At 45.9% G+C, this 22,432-nt stretch overlaps 2 protein-coding genes across 2 annotated transcripts in view; both read right to left on the reverse strand.

The window, feature by feature from the left end:
• Window positions 1–8,164: 8,164 nt before the first annotated feature.
• LOC140368951 (arginase-1-like) lies at window positions 8,165–15,088 on the reverse strand. The gene is made up of 6 exons (XM_072456121.1): window positions 14,950–15,088; window positions 14,755–14,827; window positions 13,399–13,573; window positions 10,151–10,310; window positions 8,553–8,647; window positions 8,165–8,273 (listed from the first exon to the last, which is right to left on the reverse strand). Exons 1-6 carry the CDS (start codon window positions 15,067–15,069, stop codon window positions 8,165–8,167), a joined length of 732 nt encoding a protein of 243 aa, XP_072312222.1. The 5' UTR covers window positions 15,070–15,088.
• Window positions 15,089–19,493: 4,405 nt separating this feature from the next.
• The window catches only part of heatr1 (HEAT repeat containing 1), a 60,307-nt gene continuing 57,368 nt past the window's right edge, over window positions 19,494–22,432 (reverse strand). The window contains exons 41-44 of the mRNA XM_072455664.1: window positions 21,736–21,875; window positions 20,654–20,785; window positions 20,328–20,436; window positions 19,494–20,134 (exon numbers count right to left, since the gene is read on the reverse strand). Coding sequence (XP_072311765.1) covers window positions 20,046–20,134; window positions 20,328–20,436; window positions 20,654–20,785; window positions 21,736–21,875 — 470 coding nt within the window. The 3' untranslated portion in view covers window positions 19,494–20,045. The remainder of the gene's footprint in view (window positions 20,135–20,327; window positions 20,437–20,653; window positions 20,786–21,735; window positions 21,876–22,432) is intronic.

Here is a 22,432-nt window from a genome sequence, read left to right on the forward strand (position 1 = left end):
GGTCTGAAACAGTCTGAAACAGGGTCTGAAACAGGGTCTGAAACAGGGTCTGAAACAGGCTGAAACAGGGTCTGAAACAGTCTGAAACAGGGTCTGAAACAGGGTCTGAAACAGGGTCTGAAACAGGCTGAAACAGGGTCTGAAACAGGCTGAAACAGGGTCTGAAACAGGCTGAAACAGGGTCTGAAACAGGGTCTGAAACAGGGTCTGAAACAGTCTGAAACAGTCTGAAACAGGGTCTGAAACAGTCTGAAACAGTCTGAAACAGGGTCTGAAACAGGGTCTGAAACAGGGTCTGAAACAGGGTCTGAAACAGTCTGAAACAGTCTGAAACAGGGTCTGAAACAGGGTCTGAAACAGGGTCTGAAACAGGGTCTGAAACAGTCTGAAACAGGGTCTGAAACAGGGTCTGAAACAGGGTCTGAAACAGGGTCTGAAACAGGGTCTGAAACAGTCTGAAACAGGGTCTGAAACAGGGTCTGAAACAGGGTCTGAAACAGTCTGAAACAGGGTCTGAAACAGGGTCTGAAACAGGGTCTGAAACAGGGTCTGAAACAGTCTGAAACAGGGTCTGAAACAGGGTCTGAAACAGTCTGAAACAGTCTGAAACAGGGTCTGAAACAGGGTCTGAAACAGGGTCTGAAACAGGGTCTGAAACAGGGTCTGAAACAGGGTCTGAAACAGTCTGAAACAGGGTCTGAAACAGGGTCTGAAACAGGGTCTGAAACAGTCTGAAACAGGGTCTGAAACAGGGTCTGAAACAGGGTCTGAAACAGTCTGAAACAGGGTCTGAAACAGGGTCTGAAACAGGGTCTGAAACAGGGTCTGAAACAGGGTCTGAAACAGTCTGAAACAGGGTCTGAAACAGGGTCTGAAACAGGGTCTGAAACAGGCTGAAACAGTCTGAAACAGGGTCTGAAACAGGGTCTGAAACAGGGTCTGAAACAGGCTGAAACAGTCTGAAACAGGGTCTGAAACAGGGTCTGAAACAGGATCTGAAACAGGGTCTGAAACAGTCTGAAACAGGGTCTGAAACAGGGTCTGAAACAGTCTGAAACAGGGTCTGAAACAGGGTCTGAAACAGTCTGAAACAGGGTCTGAAACAGGGTCTGAAACAGTCTGAAACAGGGTCTGAAACAGGGTCTGAAACAGTCTGAAACAGTCTGAAACAGGGTCTGAAACAGGGTCTGAAACAGGGTCTGAAACAGTCTGAAACAGGGTCTGAAACAGGGTCTGAAACAGGGTCTGAAACAGTCTGAAACAGGGTCTGAAACAGGGTCTGAAACAGGGTCTGAAACAGGGTCTGAAACAGTCCGAAACAGGGTCTGAAACAGGGTCTGAAACAGGGTCTGAAACAGGGTCTGAAACAGGGTCTGAAACAGTCCGAAACAGGGTCTGAAACAGGGTCTGAAACAGGGTCTGAAACAGTCCGAAACAGGGTCTGAAACAGGGTCTGAAACAGGGTCTGAAACAGGGTCTGAAACAGGGTCTGAAACAGGGTCTGAAACAGGCTGAAACAGGGTCTGAAACAGTCTGAAACAGGGTCTGAAACAGGCTGAAACAGGGTCTGAAACAGGCTGAAACAGGGTCTGAAACAGGCTGAAACAGGCTGAAACAGGGTCTGAAACAGGGTCTGAAACAGTCTGAAACAGGGTCTGAAACAGGGTCTGAAACAGTCTGAAACAGGGTCTGAAACAGGGTCTGAAACAGTCTGAAACAGGGTCTGAAACAGGGTCTGAAACAGTCTGAAACAGGGTCTGAAACAGGGTCTGAAACAGTCTGAAACAGGGTCTGAAACAGGGTCTGAAACAGTCTGAAACAGTCTGAAACAGGGTCTGAAACAGGGTCTGAAACAGGGTCTGAAACAGTCTGAAACAGGGTCTGAAACAGGGTCTGAAACAGGGTCTGAAACAGGGTCTGAAACAGGGTCTGAAACAGGGTCTGAAACAGTCCGAAACAGGGTCTGAAACAGGGTCTGAAACAGGGTCTGAAACAGGGTCTGAAACAGGGTCTGAAACAGTCCGAAACAGGGTCTGAAACAGGGTCTGAAACAGGGTCTGAAACAGTCCGAAACAGGGTCTGAAACAGGGTCTGAAACAGGGTCTGAAACAGGGTCTGAAACAGGGTCTGAAACAGGGTCTGAAACAGGCTGAAACAGGGTCTGAAACAGTCTGAAACAGGGTCTGAAACAGGCTGAAACAGGGTCTGAAACAGGCTGAAACAGGGTCTGAAACAGGCTGAAACAGGCTGAAACAGGGTCTGAAACAGGGTTTGAAACAGTCTGAAACAGGGTCTGAAACAGGGTCTGAAACAGTCTGAAACAGGGTCTGAAACAGGGTCTGAAACAGTCTGAAACAGGGTCTGAAACAGGGTCTGAAACAGTCTGAAACAGGGTCTGAAACAGGGTCTGAAACAGTCTGAAACAGGGTCTGAAACAGGGTCTGAAACAGTCTGAAACAGTCTGAAACAGGGTCTGAAACAGGGTCTGAAACAGTCTGAAACAGTCTGAAACAGGGTCTGAAACAGGGTCTGAAACAGGGTCTGAAACAGGGTCTGAAACAGGGTCTGAAACAGTCTGAAACAGGGTCTGAAACAGGGTCTGAAACAGTCTGAAACAGGGTCTGAAACAGGGTCTGAAACAGGGTCTGAAACAGTCTGAAACAGGGTCTGAAACAGGGTCTGAAACAGTCTGAAACAGTCTGAAACAGGGTCTGAAACAGGGTCTGAAACAGGGTCTGAAACAGGGTCTGAAACAGGGTCTGAAACAGTCTGAAACAGGGTCTGAAACAGGGTCTGAAACAGGGTCTTAAACAGTCTGAAACAGGGTCTGAAACAGGGTCTGAAACAGGGTCTGAAACAGTCTGAAACAGGGTCTGAAACAGGGTCTGAAACAGGGTCTGAAACAGGGTCTGAAACAGGGTCTGAAACAGTCTGAAACAGGGTCTGAAACAGGGTCTGAAACAGGGTCTGAAACAGGCTGAAACAGTCTGAAACAGGGTCTGAAACAGGGTCTGAAACAGGGTCTGAAACAGGCTGAAACAGTCTGAAACAGGGTCTGAAACAGGGTCTGAAACAGGATCTGAAACAGGGTCTGAAACAGGGTCTGAAACAGTCTGAAACAGGGTCTGAAACAGGGTCTGAAACAGTCTGAAACAGGGTCTGAAACAGGGTCTGAAACAGTCTGAAACAGGGTCTGAAACAGGGTCTGAAACAGTCTGAAACAGGGTCTGAAACAGGGTCTGAAACAGTCTGAAACAGTCTGAAACAGGGTCTGAAACAGGGTCTGAAACAGTCTGAAACAGGGTCTGAAACAGGGTCTGAAACAGGGTCTGAAACAGTCTGAAACAGGGTCTGAAACAGGGTCTGAAACAGGGTCTGAAACAGGGTCTGAAACAGTCCGAAACAGGGTCTGAAACAGGGTCTGAAACAGGGTCTGAAACAGGGTCTGAAACAGTCCGAAACAGGGTCTGAAACAGGGTCTGAAACAGGGTCTGAAACAGTCCGAAACAGGGTCTGAAACAGGGTCTGAAACAGGGTCTGAAACAGGGTCTGAAACAGGGTCTGAAACAGGGTCTGAAACAGGCTGAAACAGGGTCTGAAACAGTCTGAAACAGGGTCTGAAACAGGCTGAAACAGGGTCTGAAACAGGCTGAAACAGGGTCTGAAACAGGCTGAAACAGGCTGAAACAGGGTCTGAAACAGGGTCTGAAACAGTCTGAAACAGGGTCTGAAACAGGGTCTGAAACAGTCTGAAACAGGGTCTGAAACAGGGTCTGAAACAGTCTGAAACAGGGTCTGAAACAGGGTCTGAAACAGTCTGAAACAGTCTGAAACAGGGTCTGAAACAGGGTCTGAAACAGGGTCTGAAACAGTCTGAAACAGGGTCTGAAACAGGGTCTGAAACAGTCTGAAACAGTCTGAAACAGGTCTGAAACAGTCTGAAACAGGGTCTGAAACAGGGTCTGAAACAGTCTGAAACAGGGTCTGAAACAGGGTCTGAAACAGGGTCTGAAACAGTCTGAAACAGGGTCTGAAACAGGGTCTGAAACAGGGTCTGAAACAGTCCGAAACAGGGTCTGAAACAGGGTCTGAAACAGGGTCTGAAACAGTCCGAAACAGGGTCTGAAACAGGGTCTGAAACAGGGTCTGAAACAGGGTCTGAAACAGGGTCTGAAACAGGGTCTGAAACAGTCTGAAACAGTCTGAAACAGGGTCTGAAACAGGGTCTGAAACAGGGTCTGAAACAGTCTGAAACAGGGTCTGAAACAGGGTCTGAAACAGGGTCTGAAACAGTCTGAAACAGGGTCTGAAACAGGGTCTGAAACAGGGTCTGAAACAGGCTGAAACAGGGTCTGAAACAGTCTGAAACAGGGTCTGAAACAGGGTCTGAAACAGGGTCTGAAACAGGCTGAAACAGGGTCTGAAACAGGCTGAAACAGGGTCTGAAACAGGCTGAAACAGGGTCTGAAACAGGGTCTGAAACAGGGTCTGAAACAGTCTGAAACAGTCTGAAACAGGGTCTGAAACAGTCTGAAACAGTCTGAAACAGGGTCTGAAACAGGGTCTGAAACAGGGTCTGAAACAGGGTCTGAAACAGTCTGAAACAGTCTGAAACAGGGTCTGAAACAGGGTCTGAAACAGGGTCTGAAACAGGGTCTGAAACAGTCTGAAACAGGGTCTGAAACAGGGTCTGAAACAGGGTCTGAAACAGGGTCTGAAACAGTCTGAAACAGGGTCTGAAACAGGGTCTGAAACAGGGTCTGAAACAGTCTGAAACAGGGTCTGAAACAGGGTCTGAAACAGGGTCTGAAACAGGGTCTGAAACAGTCTGAAACAGGGTCTGAAACAGGGTCTGAAACAGTCTGAAACAGTCTGAAACAGGGTCTGAAACAGGGTCTGAAACAGGGTCTGAAACAGGGTCTGAAACAGGGTCTGAAACAGGGTCTGAAACAGTCTGAAACAGGGTCTGAAACAGGGTCTGAAACAGGGTCTGAAACAGTCTGAAACAGGGTCTGAAACAGGGTCTGAAACAGGGTCTGAAACAGTCTGAAACAGGGTCTGAAACAGGGTCTGAAACAGTCTGAAACAGGGTCTGAAACAGGGTCTGAAACAGGGTCTGAAACAGGCTGAAACAGTCTGAAACAGGGTCTGAAACAGGGTCTGAAACAGGCTGAAACAGTCTGAAACAGGGTCTGAAACAGGGTCTGAAACAGGATCTGAAACAGGGTCTGAAACAGGGTCTGAAACAGTCTGAAACAGGGTCTGAAACAGGGTCTGAAACAGTCTGAAACAGGGTCTGAAACAGGGTCTGAAACAGTCTGAAACAGGGTCTGAAACAGGGTCTGAAACAGTCTGAAACAGGGTCTGAAACAGGGTCTGAAACAGTCTGAAACAGTCTGAAACAGGGTCTGAAACAGGGTCTGAAACAGGGTCTGAAACAGTCTGAAACAGGGTCTGAAACAGGGTCTGAAACAGGGTCTGAAACAGTCTGAAACAGGGTCTGAAACAGGGTCTGAAACAGGGTCTGAAACAGGGTCTGAAACAGTCCGAAACAGGGTCTGAAACAGGGTCTGAAACAGGGTCTGAAACAGGGTCTGAAACAGGGTCTGAAACAGTCCGAAACAGGGTCTGAAACAGGGTCTGAAACAGGGTCTGAAACAGTCCGAAACAGGGTCTGAAACAGGGTCTGAAACAGGGTCTGAAACAGGGTCTGAAACAGGGTCTGAAACAGGGTCTGAAACAGGCTGAAACAGGGTCTGAAACAGTCTGAAACAGGGTCTGAAACAGGCTGAAACAGGGTCTGAAACAGGCTGAAACAGGGTCTGAAACAGGCTGAAACAGGCTGAAACAGGGTCTGAAACAGGGTCTGAAACAGTCTGAAACAGGGTCTGAAACAGGGTCTGAAACAGTCTGAAACAGGGTCTGAAACAGGGTCTGAAACAGTCTGAAACAGGGTCTGAAACAGGGTCTGAAACAGTCTGAAACAGGGTCTGAAACAGGGTCTGAAACAGTCTGAAACAGGGTCTGAAACAGGGTCTGAAACAGTCTGAAACAGTCTGAAACAGGGTCTGAAACAGGGTCTGAAACAGTCTGAAACAGTCTGAAACAGGGTCTGAAACAGGGTCTGAAAAAGGGTCTGAAACAGGGTCTGAAACAGTCTGAAACAGGGTCTGAAACAGGGTCTGAAACAGTCTGAAACAGGGTCTGAAACAGGGTCTGAAACAGGGTCTGAAACAGTCTGAAACAGGGTCTGAAACAGGGTCTGAAACAGTCTGAAACAGTCTGAAACAGGGTCTGAAACAGGGTCTGAAACAGGGTCTGAAACAGGGTCTGAAACAGGGTCTGAAACAGTCTGAAACAGGGTCTGAAACAGGGTCTGAAACAGGGTCTGAAACAGTCTGAAACAGGGTCTGAAACAGGGTCTGAAACAGGGTCTGAAACAGTCTGAAACAGGGTCTGAAACAGGGTCTGAAACAGGGTCTGAAACAGGGTCTGAAACAGGGTCTGAAACAGTCTGAAACAGGGTCTGAAACAGGGTCTGAAACAGGGTCTGAAACAGGCTGAAACAGTCTGAAACAGGGTCTGAAACAGGGTCTGAAACAGGGTCTGAAACAGGCTGAAACAGTCTGAAACAGGGTCTGAAACAGGGTCTGAAACAGGATCTGAAACAGGGTCTGAAACAGGGTCTGAAACAGTCTGAAACAGGGTCTGAAACAGGGTCTGAAACAGTCTGAAACAGGGTCTGAAACAGGGTCTGAAACAGTCTGAAACAGGGTCTGAAACAGGGTCTGAAACAGTCTGAAACAGGGTCTGAAACAGGGTCTGAAACAGTCTGAAACAGTCTGAAACAGGGTCTGAAACAGGGTCTGAAACAGTCTGAAACAGGGTCTGAAACAGGGTCTGAAACAGGGTCTGAAACAGTCTGAAACAGGGTCTGAAACAGGGTCTGAAACAGGGTCTGAAACAGGGTCTGAAACAGTCCGAAACAGGGTCTGAAACAGGGTCTGAAACAGGGTCTGAAACAGGGTCTGAAACAGGGTCTGAAACAGTCCGAAACAGGGTCTGAAACAGGGTCTGAAACAGGGTCTGAAACAGTTCGAAACAGGGTCTGAAACAGGGTCTGAAACAGGGTCTGAAACAGGGTCTGAAACAGGGTCTGAAACAGGGTCTGAAACAGGCTGAAACAGGGTCTGAAACAGTCTGAAACAGGGTCTGAAACAGGCTGAAACAGGGTCTGAAACAGGCTGAAACAGGGTCTGAAACAGGCTGAAACAGGGTCTGAAACAGGGTCTGAAACAGGGTCTGAAACAGTCTGAAACAGGGTCTGAAACAGGGTCTGAAACAGTCTGAAACAGGGTCTGAAACAGGGTCTGAAACAGTCTGAAACAGGGTCTGAAACAGGGTCTGAAACAGTCTGAAACAGGGTCTGAAACAGGGTCTGAAACAGGGTCTGAAACAGTCTGAAACAGGGTCTGAAACAGGGTCTGAAACAGTCTGAAACAGTCTGAAACAGGTCTGAAACAGTCTGAAACAGGGTCTGAAACAGGGTCTGAAACAGTCTGAAACAGGGTCTGAAACAGGGTCTGAAACAGGGTCTGAAACAGTCTGAAACAGGGTCTGAAACAGGGTCTGAAACAGGGTCTGAAACAGTCCGAAACAGGGTCTGAAACAGGGTCTGAAACAGGGTCTGAAACAGTCCGAAACAGGGTCTGAAACAGGGTCTGAAACAGGGTCTGAAACAGGGTCTGAAACAGGGTCTGAAACAGGGTCTGAAACAGTCTGAAACAGTCTGAAACAGGGTCTGAAACAGGGTCTGAAACAGGGTCTGAAACAGGGTCTGAAACAGTCTGAAACAGGGTCTGAAACAGGGTCTGAAACAGGGTCTGAAACAGTCTGAAACAGGGTCTGAAACAGGGTCTGAAACAGGGTCTGAAACAGGCTGAAACAGGGTCTGAAACAGTCTGAAACAGGGTCTGAAACAGGGTCTGAAACAGGGTCTGAAACAGGCTGAAACAGGGTCTGAAACAGGCTGAAACAGGCTGAAACAGGGTCTGAAACAGGGTCTGAAACAGGGTCTGAAACAGGCTGAAACAGGGTCTGAAACAGGGTCTGAAACAGGGTCTGAAACAGGGTCTGAAACAGGGTCTGAAACAGGCTGAAACACTCACTGGTTCTGGAGGAAGTCACATGTTTCCTCCATGACTCGGCAGATTCCCAGATGGTCCACGTCGCTCATGGAGAAGAACTTTACACCAAGATGTTTGAGGATGAAGCTGTGGAGCAGGTCAGAGGTCAGAGGATGAGGCACAGGTCAGAGGAAGAGGTCAGAGGATGAGGCACAGGTCAGAGGAAGAGGTCAGAGGAAGAGGTCAGAGGAAGAGGCACAGGTCAGAGGAAGAGGTCAGAGGTCAGAAGAAGAGGCACAGGTCAGAGGAAGAGGTCAGAGGTCAGAAGAAGAGGCACAGGTCAGAGGAAGAGGTCAGAGGAAAAGGTCAGAAGAAGAGGCACAGGTCAGAGGTCAGAGGTCACAGAAGACTTTCAGATGAACGTACTGTTCTCCAGGATCCACGTCCCTCAGGCCAATGTAAACCAGGTGTTTGGCCCAAAGGCACGGGGTCACCCACGAGAAGTTAGGCAGGAGCGGAATCTGACCAGAAACACAACATAAGACCATAAGACCACAAGAACATAAGACCACAAGACCATGAGACCATAAGACCACAAGACCATGAGACCACAAGAACATAAGACCACAAGAACATAAGACCACAAGAACATAAGACCATGTGAACATAAGACCACAAGAACATAAGAACATAAGACCACAAGAACATAAGAACATAAGACCACAAGAACATAAGACCACAAGAACATAAGACCATGTGAACATAAGACCACAAGAACATAAGAACATAAGACCACAAGAACATAAGACGATAAGACCACAAGACCACAAGAACATAAGACCACAAGACCACAAGACCATAAGAACATAAGACCACAAGAACATAAGACCACAAGAACATAAGACCACAAGACCATAAGACCACAAGACCATGAGACCATAAGAACATAAGACCACAAGAACATAAGACCACAAGAACATAAGACCACAAGACCATAAGACCATAAGACCACAAGAACATAAGACCATGAGACCATAAGAACATAAGACCACAAGAACATAAGACCACAAGAACATAAGACCACAAGACCATAAGACCATGAGACCATAAGACCACAAGACCACAAGAACATAAGACCACAAGACCACAAGAACATAAGACCACAAGAACATAAGACCACAAGACCATAAGACCACAAGAACATAAGACCACAAGAACATAAGACCACAAGAACATAAGAACATAAGACCACAAGAACATAAGACCACAAGAACATGAGACCACAAGACCATAAGACCACAAGAACATAAGAACATAAGACCACAAGAACATAAGACCACAAGACCATAAGACCATAGGACCATAAGACCATAGGACCATAAGACCATCTTTACACACAATGAGACAAACACAACTAAACAAAGTGAGAATAAGTCTGGACTTAGATTCTGTTAAAGTCACTGGTGAGAGGAGTGAGACAGGGCTGTGCTTGGTCCCTTCTGTTGTTCACGTTGTACTTGTTTATTAGACAATCGGAAACATTTGAATGGACAGAACATCACAATGTCCTACTGCAGACGATGTCCTACTGCAGACCACGTCCTACTACCGCAGACGACGTCCTACTGCAGATCATGTCCCGCTGCAGAAGACGTCCTACAGCAGACGACGTCCTACTATTTTTAACCAAACCAGACATTTTCAGACCTGATGCATTTCCTCCATGATCTAGGTCCAATGTCTTTTACAAACTGAATGTCCAACAAAATGGAATTCCTCCGAGGAACATCTCTGAACGTCTCCTCTGAACGTCTCCTCTGAACGTCTCCTCTGAACGTCTCCTCTGAACATCTCTTCTGAACGTCTCCTCTGAACGTCTCCTCTGAACGTCTCCTCTGAACGTCTCCTCTGAACGTCTCCTCTGAACGTCTCCTCTGAACATCTCCTCTGAACGTCTCCTCTGAACGTCTCCTCTGAATGTCTCTTCTGAACGTCTCCTCTGAACGTCTCCTCTGAACGTGCACCTTGTCTCGGAGGTCTCGGAGGAGGAAGCTGAGCGGTTGACCGTGAAGATTCCCCGTCCCAGAAGTCAGCGGAGTGTTGATGTCAGCGTGAGCGTCCACCCAGACCACAGAGAGGTCTCCTACTGCAGCAGAGTGACCATGAACTGAGCCCAGAGCCAGGCTGAGGAGAGAAGAGCCAGAACATGAGAAGAACATGAGAGGAACATGAGAAGAACATGAGAAGAACATGAGAAGAACATGAGAAGAACATGAGAAGAACATGAGAGGTACATGCGAGGAACATGAGAAGAACATGAGAAGAACATGAGAGGAACATGCGAGGAACATGAGAAGAACATGAGAAGAACATGAGAAGAACATGAGAAGAACATGAGAGGAACATGAGAAGAACATGAGAAGAACATGAGAAGAACATGAGAGGAACATGAGAGGAACATGCGAGGAACATGAGAAGAACATGAGAAGAACATGAGAGGAACATGAGAGGAACATGCGAGGAACATGAGAAGAACATGAGAGGAACATGAGAAGAACATGAGAAGAACATGAGAAGAACATGAGAAGAACATGAGAGGAACATGAGAAGAACATGAGAGGAACATGAGAGGAACATGAGAAGAACATGAGAGGAACATGAGAGGAACATGAGAGGAACATGCGAGGAACATGAGAAGAACATGAGAAGAACATGAGAGGAACATGAGAAGAACATGAGAAGAACATGAGAAGAACATGAGAAGAACATGAGAAGAACATGAGAAGAACATGAGAGGAACATGAGAAGAACATGAGAGGAACATGAGAGGAACATGAGAAGAACATGAGAAGAACATGAGAAGAACATGAGAAGAACATGAGAGGAACATGCGAGGAACATGAGAAGAACATGAGAAGAACATGAGAAGAACATGAGAAGAACATGAGAGGTACATGCGAGGAACATGAGAAGAACATGAGAAGAACATGAGAGGAACATGCGAGGAACATGAGAAGAACATGAGAAGAACATGAGAAGAACATGAGAAGAACATGAGAGGAACATGAGAAGAACATGAGAAGAACATGAGAAGAACATGAGAGGAACATGAGAGGAACATGCGAGGAACATGAGAAGAACATGAGAAGAACATGAGAGGAACATGAGAGGAACATGCGAGGAACATGAGAAGAACATGAGAGGAACATGAGAAGAACATGAGAAGAACATGAGAAGAACATGAGAAGAACATGAGAGGAACATGAGAAGAACATGAGAGGAACATGAGAGGAACATGAGAAGAACATGAGAAGAACATGAGAAGAACATGAGAGGAACATGAGAGGAACATGAGAAGAACATGAGAGGAACATGAGAGGAACATGAGAGGAACATGCGAGGAACATGAGAAGAACATGAGAAGAACATGAGAGGAACATGAGAAGAACATGAGAAGAACATGAGAAGAACATGAGAAGAACATGAGAAGAACATGAGAAGAACATGAGAAGAACATGAGAGGAACATGAGAAGAACATGAGAGGAACATGAGAGGAACATGAGAAGAACATGAGAAGAACATGAGAGGAACATGAGAAGAACATGAGAGGAACATGAGAGGAACATGAGAAGAACATGAGAAGAACATGAGAAGAACATGAGAGGAACATGAGAGGAACATGAGAAGAACATGAGAGGAACATGAGAGGAACATGAGAGGAACATGCGAGGAACATGAGAAGAACATGAGAAGAACATGAGAGGAACATGAGAAGAACATGAGAAGAACATGAGAAGAACATGAGAAGAACATGAGAAGAACATGAGAAGAACATGAGAGGAACATGAGAAGAACATGAGAGGAACATGAGAGGAACATGAGAAGAACATGAGAAGAACATGAGAAGAACATGAGAGGAACATGCGAGGAACATGAGAAGAACATGAGAAGAACATGAGAGGAACATGAGAAGAACATGAGAAGAACATGAGAAGAACATGACAGGAACATGAGAAGAACATGAGAGGAACATGAGAAGAACATGAGAAGAACATGAGAGGAACATGAGAGGAACATGAGAAGAACATGAGAAGAACATGAGAGGAACATGAGAGGATCATGAGAGGAACATGAGAGGAACATGAGAAGAACATGAGAGGAACATGAGAAGAACATGAGAAGAACATGAGAGGAAGATGAGAAGAACATGAGAGGAACATGAGAGGAACATGAGAGGAACATGCGAGGAACATGCGAGGAACATGAGAAGAACATGAGAAGAACATGAGAAGAACATGAGAGGAACATGAGAAGAACATGAGAAGAACATGAGAGGAACATGAGAAGAACATGAGAGGAACATGAGAGGAACATGAGAAGAACATGAGAAGAACATGAGAGGAGCATGAGAGGAGCACGAGAGGAACATGAGAGGAACATGAGAAGAACATGAGAGGAACATGAGAGGAACATGAGAAGAACATGAGAAGAACATGAGAAGAACATGAGAAGAACATGAGAGGAACATGAGAGGAACATGAGAGGAACATGAGAAGAACATGAGAGGAACATGAGAGGAACATGAGAAGAACATGAGAGGAACATGAGAGGAACATGAGAAGAACATGAGAAGAACATGAGAGGAACATGAGAGGAACATGTGAGGAACATGAGAGGAACATGAGAGGAACATGAGAAGAACATGAGAGGAACATGAGAGGAACATGAGAAGAACATGAGAGGAACATGAGAGGAACATGTGAGGAACATGAGAGGAACATGAGAGGAACATGAGAAGAACATGAGAAGAACATGAGAGGAACATGAGAAGAACATGAGAAGAACATGAGAAGAACATGAGAGGAACATGTGAAGAACATGAGAAGAACATGAGAGGAACATGCGAGGAACATGAGAAGAACATGAGAAGAACATGAGAAGAACATGAGAGGAACATGAGAGGAACATGAGAAGAACATGAGAGGAACATGAGAAGAACATGAGAAGAACATGAGAAGAACATGAGAGGAACATGAGAGGAACATGAGAAGAACATGAGAAGAACATGAGAAGAACATGAGAGGAACATGAGAGGAACATGAGAAGAACATGAGAGGAACATGAGAAGAACATGAGAGGAACATGAGAGGAACATGAGAAGAACATGAGAAGAACATGAGAGGAACATGAGAAGAACGTCCACCAGACCACAGAGAGTCCTGCTCCTGGTCTCAGTCCTGCTCCTGGTCTCAGTCCTGGTCCTGGTCTCACCTGTGGTCTCCTCCTAACATCAGTGCTGTATGTCCCTCCCTCTTCACCTCCTGCAGTGCCTGTGACAGCCTGTGGGCGGCGCTGCCGACAGCACGAGGGTTTCTGACTCCGCCCACAGGGGCGTCGTTAGAAAACGCCTTGAACTCCAGGTCCCCGAAGTCTTTCACCGGAACACCTGCAAGTACAAGTATTCAAGTACGCAGGTATTCAAGTACGCAAGTATTCAAGTACGCAAGTATTCAAGTACAAGTATTCAAGTACAAGTATTCAAGTACGCAGGTATTCAAGTACGCAAGTATTCAAGTACGCAAGTATTCAAGTACAAGTATTCAAGTACAAGTATTCAAGTACGCAGGTATTCAAGTACGCAAGTATTCAAGTACGCAAGTATTCAAGTACAAGTATTCAAGTACAAGTATTCAAGTACAAGTATTCAAGTACGCAAGTATTCAAGTATGCAAGTATTCAAGTACAAGTATTCAAGTACGCAAGTATTCAAGTACGCAAGTATTCATGTACAAGTATGCAAGTACACAAGTATTCAAGTACAAGTATTCAAGTACAAGTATTCAAGTACGCAAGTATTCAAGTACAAGTATTCAAGTACGCAAGTATTCAAGTACAAGTATTCAAGTACAAGTATTCAAGTACGCAAGTATTCAAGTACAAGTATTCAAGTACACAAGTATTCAAGTACAGGTATTCAAGTACGCAAGTATTCAAGTACAAGTATTCAAGTACAAGTATTCAAGTACAAGTATTCAAGTACGCAAGTATTCAAGTACAAGTATTCAAGTACGCAAGTACGCAAGTACAGGTATTCAAGTACAAGTATTCAAGTACAAGTATTCAAGTACAAGTATTCAAGTACAAGTATTCAAGTACAAGTATTCAAGTACGCAAGTATTCAAGTACAAGTATTCAAGTACGCAAGTACGCAAGTATGCAAGTATTCAAGTACAAGTATTCAAGTACGGAAGTATTCAAGTACGCAAGTATTCACGTGTTAAAGTACATACTTAGTACTAAAGCATTGAAGTACAGGGAGGGCATCTGACACACAGTTCATATTTGTCTGAACTCTGGAGCTTAAACAGATCAATATTCTAAAGTAAAGTTTAAATGTGACAAAGTCAAACTTTATTTTACTCTGTGTGTGTCTCATTGTGTGTAAAGATGGTCTTATGTCGTCTTGTGTGTGTCTCATTGTGTGTAAAGATGGTCTTATGTCGTCTTGTGTCTTTGTGGATTCAGTTTGTTCCGTTCTTTTGGACATAATTGAGGTGAATAAACGTCTCGTTCAGAACAGAAATAGTCTCTATGAGGCACAGTCCAGTCAAAACATGACTTTCTGACCTTGTGTCCGCAGCAGCTCCACGAGTCCAGCCTCACGGATCCGACTCGGACCCAGCTCCACACCAGGACGAGGCTGAGGACAGAGAGAGGACGAGGGAGAAGGAGACATGGGTTAGGACACAGGAGAACTGAAAGGAGACAAGGAGACAAGAGAGGAGACGAGGAGACACCTGTCCCTCGTCTCACGTGACTCACCTGTCCTTTGTTGAACGGCGCACCCACGAGACCCACGGAGGTCACGCGCGTGGGTCCGTGGTGCGCACGCGCGGGGGTCACGGAGCGCACGAGCCCCTGCAGAGTCCTCGCGCTCTTCATCGTGTCCCGGTCTGCGCGTGCGTGAACGTGAGCGCGCGGTGAGTGACCGCGAGCGCAGCGCGAGCCTTTATAAAGCCCGGGTCAGGGGCGGCGGCGTGACGTCACTGACGTCACTCATTCATCCCAAAGAAAATAAAACTGTTTCTCATTCAACAGTCTCCATGGCAACGGTCAATATTCACCTGAAGACCTGGTTTAGACCTGGTTTAGTCCTGGTTTAGACCTGGTTTAGACCTGGTTTAGTCCTGGTTTAGTCCTGGTTTAGTCCTGGTTTAGTCCTGGTTTAGACCTGGTTTAGACCTGGTTTAGTCCTGGTTTAGACCTGGTTTAGACCTGGTTTAGTCTTGGTTTAGTCTTGGTTTAGATCTGGTTTAGACCTGGTTTAGTCCTGGTTTAGACCTGGTTTAGACCTGGTTTAGTCCTGGTTTAGTCCTGGTTTAGTCCTGGTTTAGACCTGGTTTAGTCCTGGTTTAGTCCTGGTTTAGACCTGGTTTAGACCTGGTTTAGTCCTGGTTTAGACCTGGTTTAGACCTGGTTTAGTCCTGGTTTAGACCTGGTTTAATCCTGGTTTAGACCTGGTTTAGTCCTGGTTTAGACCTGGTTTAGTACTGGTTTAGACCTGGTTTAGTCCTGGTTTAGACCTGGTTTAGTCCTGGTTTAGACCTGGTTTAGTCCTGGTTTAGACCTGGTTTAGACCTGGTTTAGTCTTGGTTTAGTCTTGGTTTAGATCTGGTTTAGACCTGGTTTAATCTTGGTTTAGTCCTGGTTTAGACCTGGTTTAGTCCTGGTTTAGATCTGGTTTGGTCCTGGTTTAGACCTGGTTTAGTCTTGGTTTAGACCTGGTTTAGACCTGGTTTAGTCCTGGTTTAGACCTGGTTTAGACCTGGTTTAGTCTTGGTTTAGTCTTGGTTTAGATCTGGTTTAGTCCTGGTTTAGACCTGGTTTAGTCTTGGTTTAGACCTGGTTTAGACCTGGTTTAGTCCTGGTTTAGACCTGGTTTAGACCTGGTTTAATCCTGGTTTAGTCCTGGTTTAGTCCTGGTTTAGACCTGGTTTAGACCTGGTTTAATCCTGGTTTAGTCCTGGTTTAGTCCTGGTTTAATCCTGGCTTAATCTTGGTTTAGTCCTGGTTTAGACCTGGTTTAGACCTGGTTTAGTCCTGGTTTAGTCCTGGTTTAGTCCTGGTTTAGACCTGGTTTAGTCCTGGTTTAATCCTGGTTTAGACCTGGTTTAGACCTGGTTTAGTCCTGGTTTAGACCTGGTTTAGTCCTGGTTTAGACCTGGTTTGGACCTGGTTTAGTCTTGGTTTAGTCCTGGTTTAGACCTGGTTTAGTCCTGGTTTAGGCCTGGTTTAGTCCTGGTTTAGACCTGGTTTAGTCCTGGTTTAGACCTGGTTTAGTCCTGGTTTAGACCTGGTTTAGTCTTGGTTTAGTTCTGGTTTAGACCTGGTTTAGACCTGGTTTAGACCTGGTTTAGTCCTGGTTTAGACCTGGTTTAGTCCTGGTTTAGACCTGGTTTAGTCTTGGTTTAGTTCTGGTTTAGACCTGGTTTAGTCCTGGTTTGGACCTGGTTTAGTCCTGGTTTAGAGATGGTTTAGTCCTGGTTTAGTCCTGGTTTAGACCTGGTTTAGTCCTGGTTTAGTCCTGGTTTAGTCCTGGTTTAGACCTGGTTTAGACCTGGTTTAGTCCTGGTTTAGTCCTGGTTTAGTCCTGGTTTAGACCTGGTTTACTCCTGGTTTAGACCTGGTTTAGACCTGGTTTAGTCCTGGTTTAGACCTGGTTTAATCCTGGTTTAGACCTGGTTTAGTCCTGGTTTAGACCTGGTTTAGTACTGGTTTAGACCTGGTTTAGTCCTGGTTTAATCCTGGTTTAGACCTGGTTTGGTCCAGGTTTAGTCCTGGTTTAGACCTGGTTTAGACCTGGTTTAGTCTTGGTTTAGTCTTGGTTTAGATCTGGTTTAGACCTGGTTTAGACCTGGTTTAGACCTGGTTTAGTCCTGGTTTAGTCCTGGTTTAGACCTGGTTTAGACCTGGTTTAGTCTTGGTTTAGTCTTGGTTTAGATCTGGTTTAGTCCTGGTTTAGACCTGGTTTAGTCTTGGTTTAGACCTGGTTTAGACCTGGTTTAGTCCTGGTTTAGACCTGGTTTAGTCTTGGTTTAGACCTGGTTTAGACCTGGTTTAGTCCTGGTTTAGACCTGGTTTAGTCTTGGTTTAGACCTGGTTTAGACCTGGTTTAGTCTTGGTTTAGTCTTGGTTTAGATCTGGTTTAGTCCTGGTTTAGACCTGGTTCAGTCTTGGTTTAGACCTGGTTTAGACCTGGTTTAGTCCTGGTTTAGACCTGGTTTAGTCTTGGTTTAGACCTGGTTTAGACCTGGTTTAGTCTTGGTTTAGTCTTGGTTTAGATCTGGTTTAGTCCTGGTTTAGACCTGGTTTAGTCTTGGTTTAGACCTGGTTTAGACCTGGTTTAGTCCTGGTTTAGACCTGGTTTAGACCTGGTTTAGTCTTGGTTTAGTCCTGGTTTAGACCTGGTTTAGTCTTGGTTTAGACCTGGTTTAGACCTGGTTTAGTCCTGGTTTAGACCTGGTTTAGACCTGGTTTAATCCTGGTTTAGTCCTGGTTTAGTCCTGGTTTAATCCTGGTTTAGACCTGGTTTAGTCCTGGTTTAGACCTGGTTTAATCTTGGTTTAGTCCTGGTTTAGACCTGGTTTAGACCTGGTTTAGTCCTGGTTTAGTCCTGGTTTAGACCTGGTTTAGACCTGGTTTAGTCCTGGTTTAGTCCTGGTTTAGACCTGGTTTAGACCTGGTTTAGACCTGGTTTAGTCTTGGTTTAGTCTTGGTTTAGATCTGGTTTAGTCCTGGTTTAGACCTGGTTTAGTCCTGGTTTAGACCTGGTTTAGTCTTGGTTTAGTCTTGGTTTAGATCTGGTTTAGTCCTGGTTTAGACCTGGTTTAGTCCTGGTTTAGACCTGGTTTAGTCTTGGTTTAGTCTTGGTTTAGATCTGGTTTAGTCCTGGTTTAGTCCTGGTTTAGACCTGGTTTAGACCTGGTTTAGTCTTGGTTTAGTCTTGGTTTAGATCTGGTTTAGTCCTGGTTTAGACCTGGTTTAGTCTTGGTTTAGACCTGGTTTAATCCTGGTTTAGTCCTGGTTTAGACCTGGTTTAGTCTTGGTTTAGACCTGGTTTAGTCCTGGTTTAGTCCTGGTTTAGACCTGGTTTAATCCTGGTTTAGTTCTGGTTTAGACCTGGTTTAGTCTTGGTTTAGTCCTGGTTTAGTCCTGGTTTAGACCTGGTTTAGTCCTGGTTTAGACCTGGTTTAATCCTGGTTTAGACCTGGTTTAGTCCTGGTTTAGACCTGGTTTAATCCTGGTTTAGACCTGGTTTAGACCTGGTTTAATCCTGGTTTAGACCTGGTTTAGACCTGGTTTAGACCTGGTTTAATCCTGGTTTAGTCCTGGTTTAGACCTGGTTTAGACCTGGTTTAGTCTTGGTTTAGTCTTGGTTTAGATCTGGTTTAGACCTGGTTTAGTCTTGGTTTAGTCTTGGTTTAGATCTGGTTTAGTCCTGGTTTAGACCTGGTTTAGTCTTGGTTTAGACCTGGTTTAATCCTGGTTTAGACCTGGTTTAGACCTGGTTTAATCCTGGTTTAGACCTGGTTTAGTCCTGGTTTAGACCTGGTTTAATCCTGGTTTAGACCTGGTTTAGACCTGGTTTAATCCTGGTTTAGACCTGGTTTAGACCTGGTTTAGTCCTGGTTTAGACCTGGTTTAGACCTGGTTTAGTCTTGTTTTAGTCTTGGTTTAGATCTGGTTTAGACCTGGTTTAGTCTTGGTTTAGTCTTGGTTTAGATCTGGTTTAGTCCTGGTTTAGACCTGGTTTAGTCTTGGTTTAGACCTGGTTTAATCCTGGTTTAGTCCTGGTTTAGACCTGGTTTAGTCTTGGTTTAGACCTGGTTTAGTCCTGGTTTAGTTCTGGTTTAGACCTGGTTTAGTCTTGGTTTAGTCCTGGTTTAGTCCTGGTTTAGTCCTGGTTTAGACCTGGTTTAGTCCTGGTTTAGACCTGGTTTAAACCTGGTTTAGACCTGGTTTAGACCTGGTTTAATCCTGGTTTAGTCCTGGTTTAGACCTGGTTTAATCCTGGTTTAGACCTGGTTTAGTCCTGGTTTAGACCTGGTTTAAACCTGGTTTAGACCTGGTTTAGACCTGGTTTAATCCTGGTTTAGACCTGGTTTAGTCCTGGTTTAGACCTGGTTTAAACCTGGTTTAGACCTGGTTTAGACCTGGTTTAATCCTGGTTTAGACCTGGTTTAGTCCTGGTTTAGACCTGGTTTAAACCTGGTTTAGACCTGGTTTAGACCTGGTTTAATCCTGGTTTAGACCTGGTTTAAAGAAAGTGAAGAAACAAATAAAATACACAATTATCTGTTTAATCTTACATTTTATTATAGGTCATTTCAACAGTGAAAAGTTCTGTAGGTTCTGCTGCAGGTTCTTCTGTAGGTTCTGCTGCAGGTTCTTCTGTAGGTTCTGCTGCAGGTTCTTTTGTAGGTTCTGCTGCAGGTTCTTTTGTAGGTTCTGCTGCAGGTTCTTCTGTAGGTTCTGCTGCAGGTTCTTTTGTAGGTTCTGCTGCAGGTTCTTCTGTAGGTTCTCTTGTAGGTTCTGCTGCAGGTTCTTCTGTAGGTTCTGCTGCAGGTTCTTCTGTAGGTTCTGCTGCAGGTTCTTCTGTAGGTTCTCTTGTAGGTTCTGCTGCAGGTTCCGCTGCAGGTTCTTTTGTAGGTTCTGCTGCAGGTTCTGCTGCAGGTTCTGCTGCAGGTTCTTCTGTAGGTTCTGCTGCAGGTTCTTCTGCAGGTTCTGCTGCAGGTTCTTCTGTAGGTTCTGCTGCAGGTTCTTCTGCAGGTTCTGCTGCAGGTTCTTCTGTAGGTTCTCTTGTAGGTTCTGCTGCAGGTTCCGCTGCAGGTTCTTCTGTAGGTTCTCCTGTAGGCTCCTCAGAAGTAGGTCTGCAGAGGTTCTCCGAGCACGTTCTCCATCTCCTGCACCACCCGCTGCACCTCCTTCTCCACCTCCTCACTCTCATCTGGAAAACAGTTTGTTTCAGTTTGTAAACTTTATATTTGGAGGAGTCTAAAGCAGGAGCTTCATGTGTGGATGGTCTCCATGGAGACCAGCAGGAGGAGGAGCTTCATGTGTGGATGGTCTCCATGGAGACCAGCAGGAGGAGGAGCTTCATGTGTGGATGGTCTCCATGGAGACCAGCAGGAGGAGCTGACCTTCCATGAGCTCGGCGAGGAAGGGGATGGTCTCCGGCAGCAGGACCAGGTAATTCTCTCTGAGTCGGAGGCAAAGTTCTAGAAGAGCAGCCAACGACGCCAACCGGACCTGAAACACAGGGTTCTGTTCAAGGCCAAGAACCGGGTCCGGGTCTGGGTCTGGTCTGGTCCGGGTCAGGTCCGGGTCTGGTCTGGTCCGGGTCTGGTCTGGTCCGGGTCTGGTCCGGGTCTGGTCTGGTCGGGGCCTGGTCCAGGTCTGGTCTGGTCCGGGTCTGGTCTGGTCTGGTCTGGTCTGGTCCGGGTCTGGTCCGGGTCTACAGTCGGACCTGGTGGTTCTGGTTCCTGGTCTTCAGGAGGATCTTGTAGTTGAGAGTTTTCCACTGAGCGTCGTCGGCCAAAGCCACAGAAAACTGACCCAGACACGGAACCAGAGACTGAGACAATGTGAGGTTCTCCAGCTGCAACACACAACACAGGGGCTAAAGCAGGGCTAAACCAGGGCTAAAGCAGGACTAAACCAGGGCTAAAGCAGGACTAAAGCAGAGCTAAAGCAGGGCTAAAGCAGGACTAAAGCAGGACTAAAGCAGGACTAAAGCAGGACTAAAGCAGGACTAAAGCAGGACTAAAGCAGGGCTAAAGCAGGACTAAAGCAGAGCTAAAGCAGGACTATAGCAGGACTAAAGCAGGACTAAAGCAGGACTAAAGCAGGACTAAAGCAGGACTAAAGCAGGGCTAAAGCAGGACTAAAGCAGGACTAAAGCAGAGCTAAAGCAGGGCTAAAGCAGGTCTAAAGCAGGGCTAAAGCAGGACTAAAGCAGGACTAAAGCAGGACTATAGCAGGACTAAAGCAGGGCTAAACCAGGGCTAAAGCAGGACTAAAGCAGGGCTAAAGCAGGACTAAAGCAGGACTAAAGCAGGACTAAAGCAGGACTAAAGCAGGACTAAAGCAGAGCTAAAGCAGGGCTAAAGCAGGGCTAAACCAGGGCTAAAGCAGGACTAAAGCAGGACTAAAGCAGGACTAAAGCAGGGCTAAAGCAGGACTAAAGCAGGACTAAAGCAGAGCTAAAGCAGGGCTAAAGCAGGGCTAAACCAGGGCTAAAGCAGGACTAAAGCAGGGCTAAAGCAGGGCTAAAGCAGGACTAAAGCAGGACTAAAGCAGAGCTAAAGCAGGGCTAAAGCAGGGCTAAACCAGGGCTAAAGCAGGACTAAAGCAGGGCTAAAGCAGGACTAAAGCAGGACTAAAGCAGGGCTAAAGCAGGACTAAAGCAGGACTAAAGCAGGACTAAAGCAGGGCTAAAGCAGGACTAAAGCAGGACTAAAGCAGGGCTAAAGCAGGACTAAAGCAGGACTAAAGCAGAGCTAAAGAAGGACTAAAGAAGGTCTAATCCAGGGCTAAAGCAGGACTGACCTGGTCCACCATGGGGCCCATGAGAGCCTCTGCTCGCTCGCGGCTCATGAACTTGTTTGTGTCGTAGAGGCAGATTTTATGGAGACAATCCAGAACCAACGAGATCATGAGAGAAGACTTCAGCTCCGACTGGAACAAAGCTGAAGGACAAGAGGGACGTTACAGACAGAGACAGAGAGACAGAGAGACAGAGAGACACAGAGAGAGAGAGAGACACAGAGCAGAGACACAGAGAGGCTGAGAAATAGATTTTCAAAGTTAGGGGCCAGGGGGGCCCCCTACATAAAAAAGTTAGGGGCCTCCCAGCAATTTCAGGGGCCCACAAGCGCGCGCGGCATCGCGGCGTCATAAGAACAAATTAAATGTGTTTTAAAGCTGGTTATTAGCTGCAAAACAATGTAAAGTACTTTTATCTTGTATTTGATGTGAAGAGCACAAATAGTGTCTCATATAAACCACAGATCATGATCTTTAAAACTGTTTCATTTAATATAATCATGTTTATTAGATACAAAATAAATACTGTTCACAGCATCTGACACAAGGAGATCTTGTGGAATATATGAAATCACAGCCTCCAAAATAAACTATAACATATAAACATTGCCCCGATGCTAACAACTCCAAAGGGCGGGGCCCTTGGGGCCCTTGGGGCCCTTGGATACTTCCACATTGACACAGCTTTTTTTGCAAACAA

Source organism: Eucyclogobius newberryi, unplaced genomic scaffold (assembly GCF_026437365.1).
Source record: "Eucyclogobius newberryi isolate DKJ021-1_F unplaced genomic scaffold, fEucNew1.0.hap1 SCAF_20, whole genome shotgun sequence".
In the NCBI taxonomy this organism is placed as follows: domain Eukaryota; kingdom Metazoa; phylum Chordata; class Actinopteri; order Gobiiformes; family Gobiidae; genus Eucyclogobius; species Eucyclogobius newberryi.

What these genes read in the sequence shown, in the direction of transcription:
- LOC140368951 (XM_072456121.1), bottom strand. Translation starts at nt 15,069, where the DNA reads ATGAAGAGCGCGAGGACTCTGCAGGGGCTCGTGCGCTCCGTGACCCCC. An exon ending in CGCCGTTCAACAAAGGACAG is followed by an intron (nt 14,828 to 14,949) that starts GTGAGTCACGTG and finishes CTCTGTCCTCAG; the next exon opens with CCTCGTCCTGGTGTGGAGCT. An exon ending in TCCGAGACCTCCGAGACAAG is followed by an intron (nt 8,648 to 10,150) that starts GTGCACGTTCAG and finishes GTTTCTGGTCAG; the next exon opens with ATTCCGCTCCTGCCTAACTT.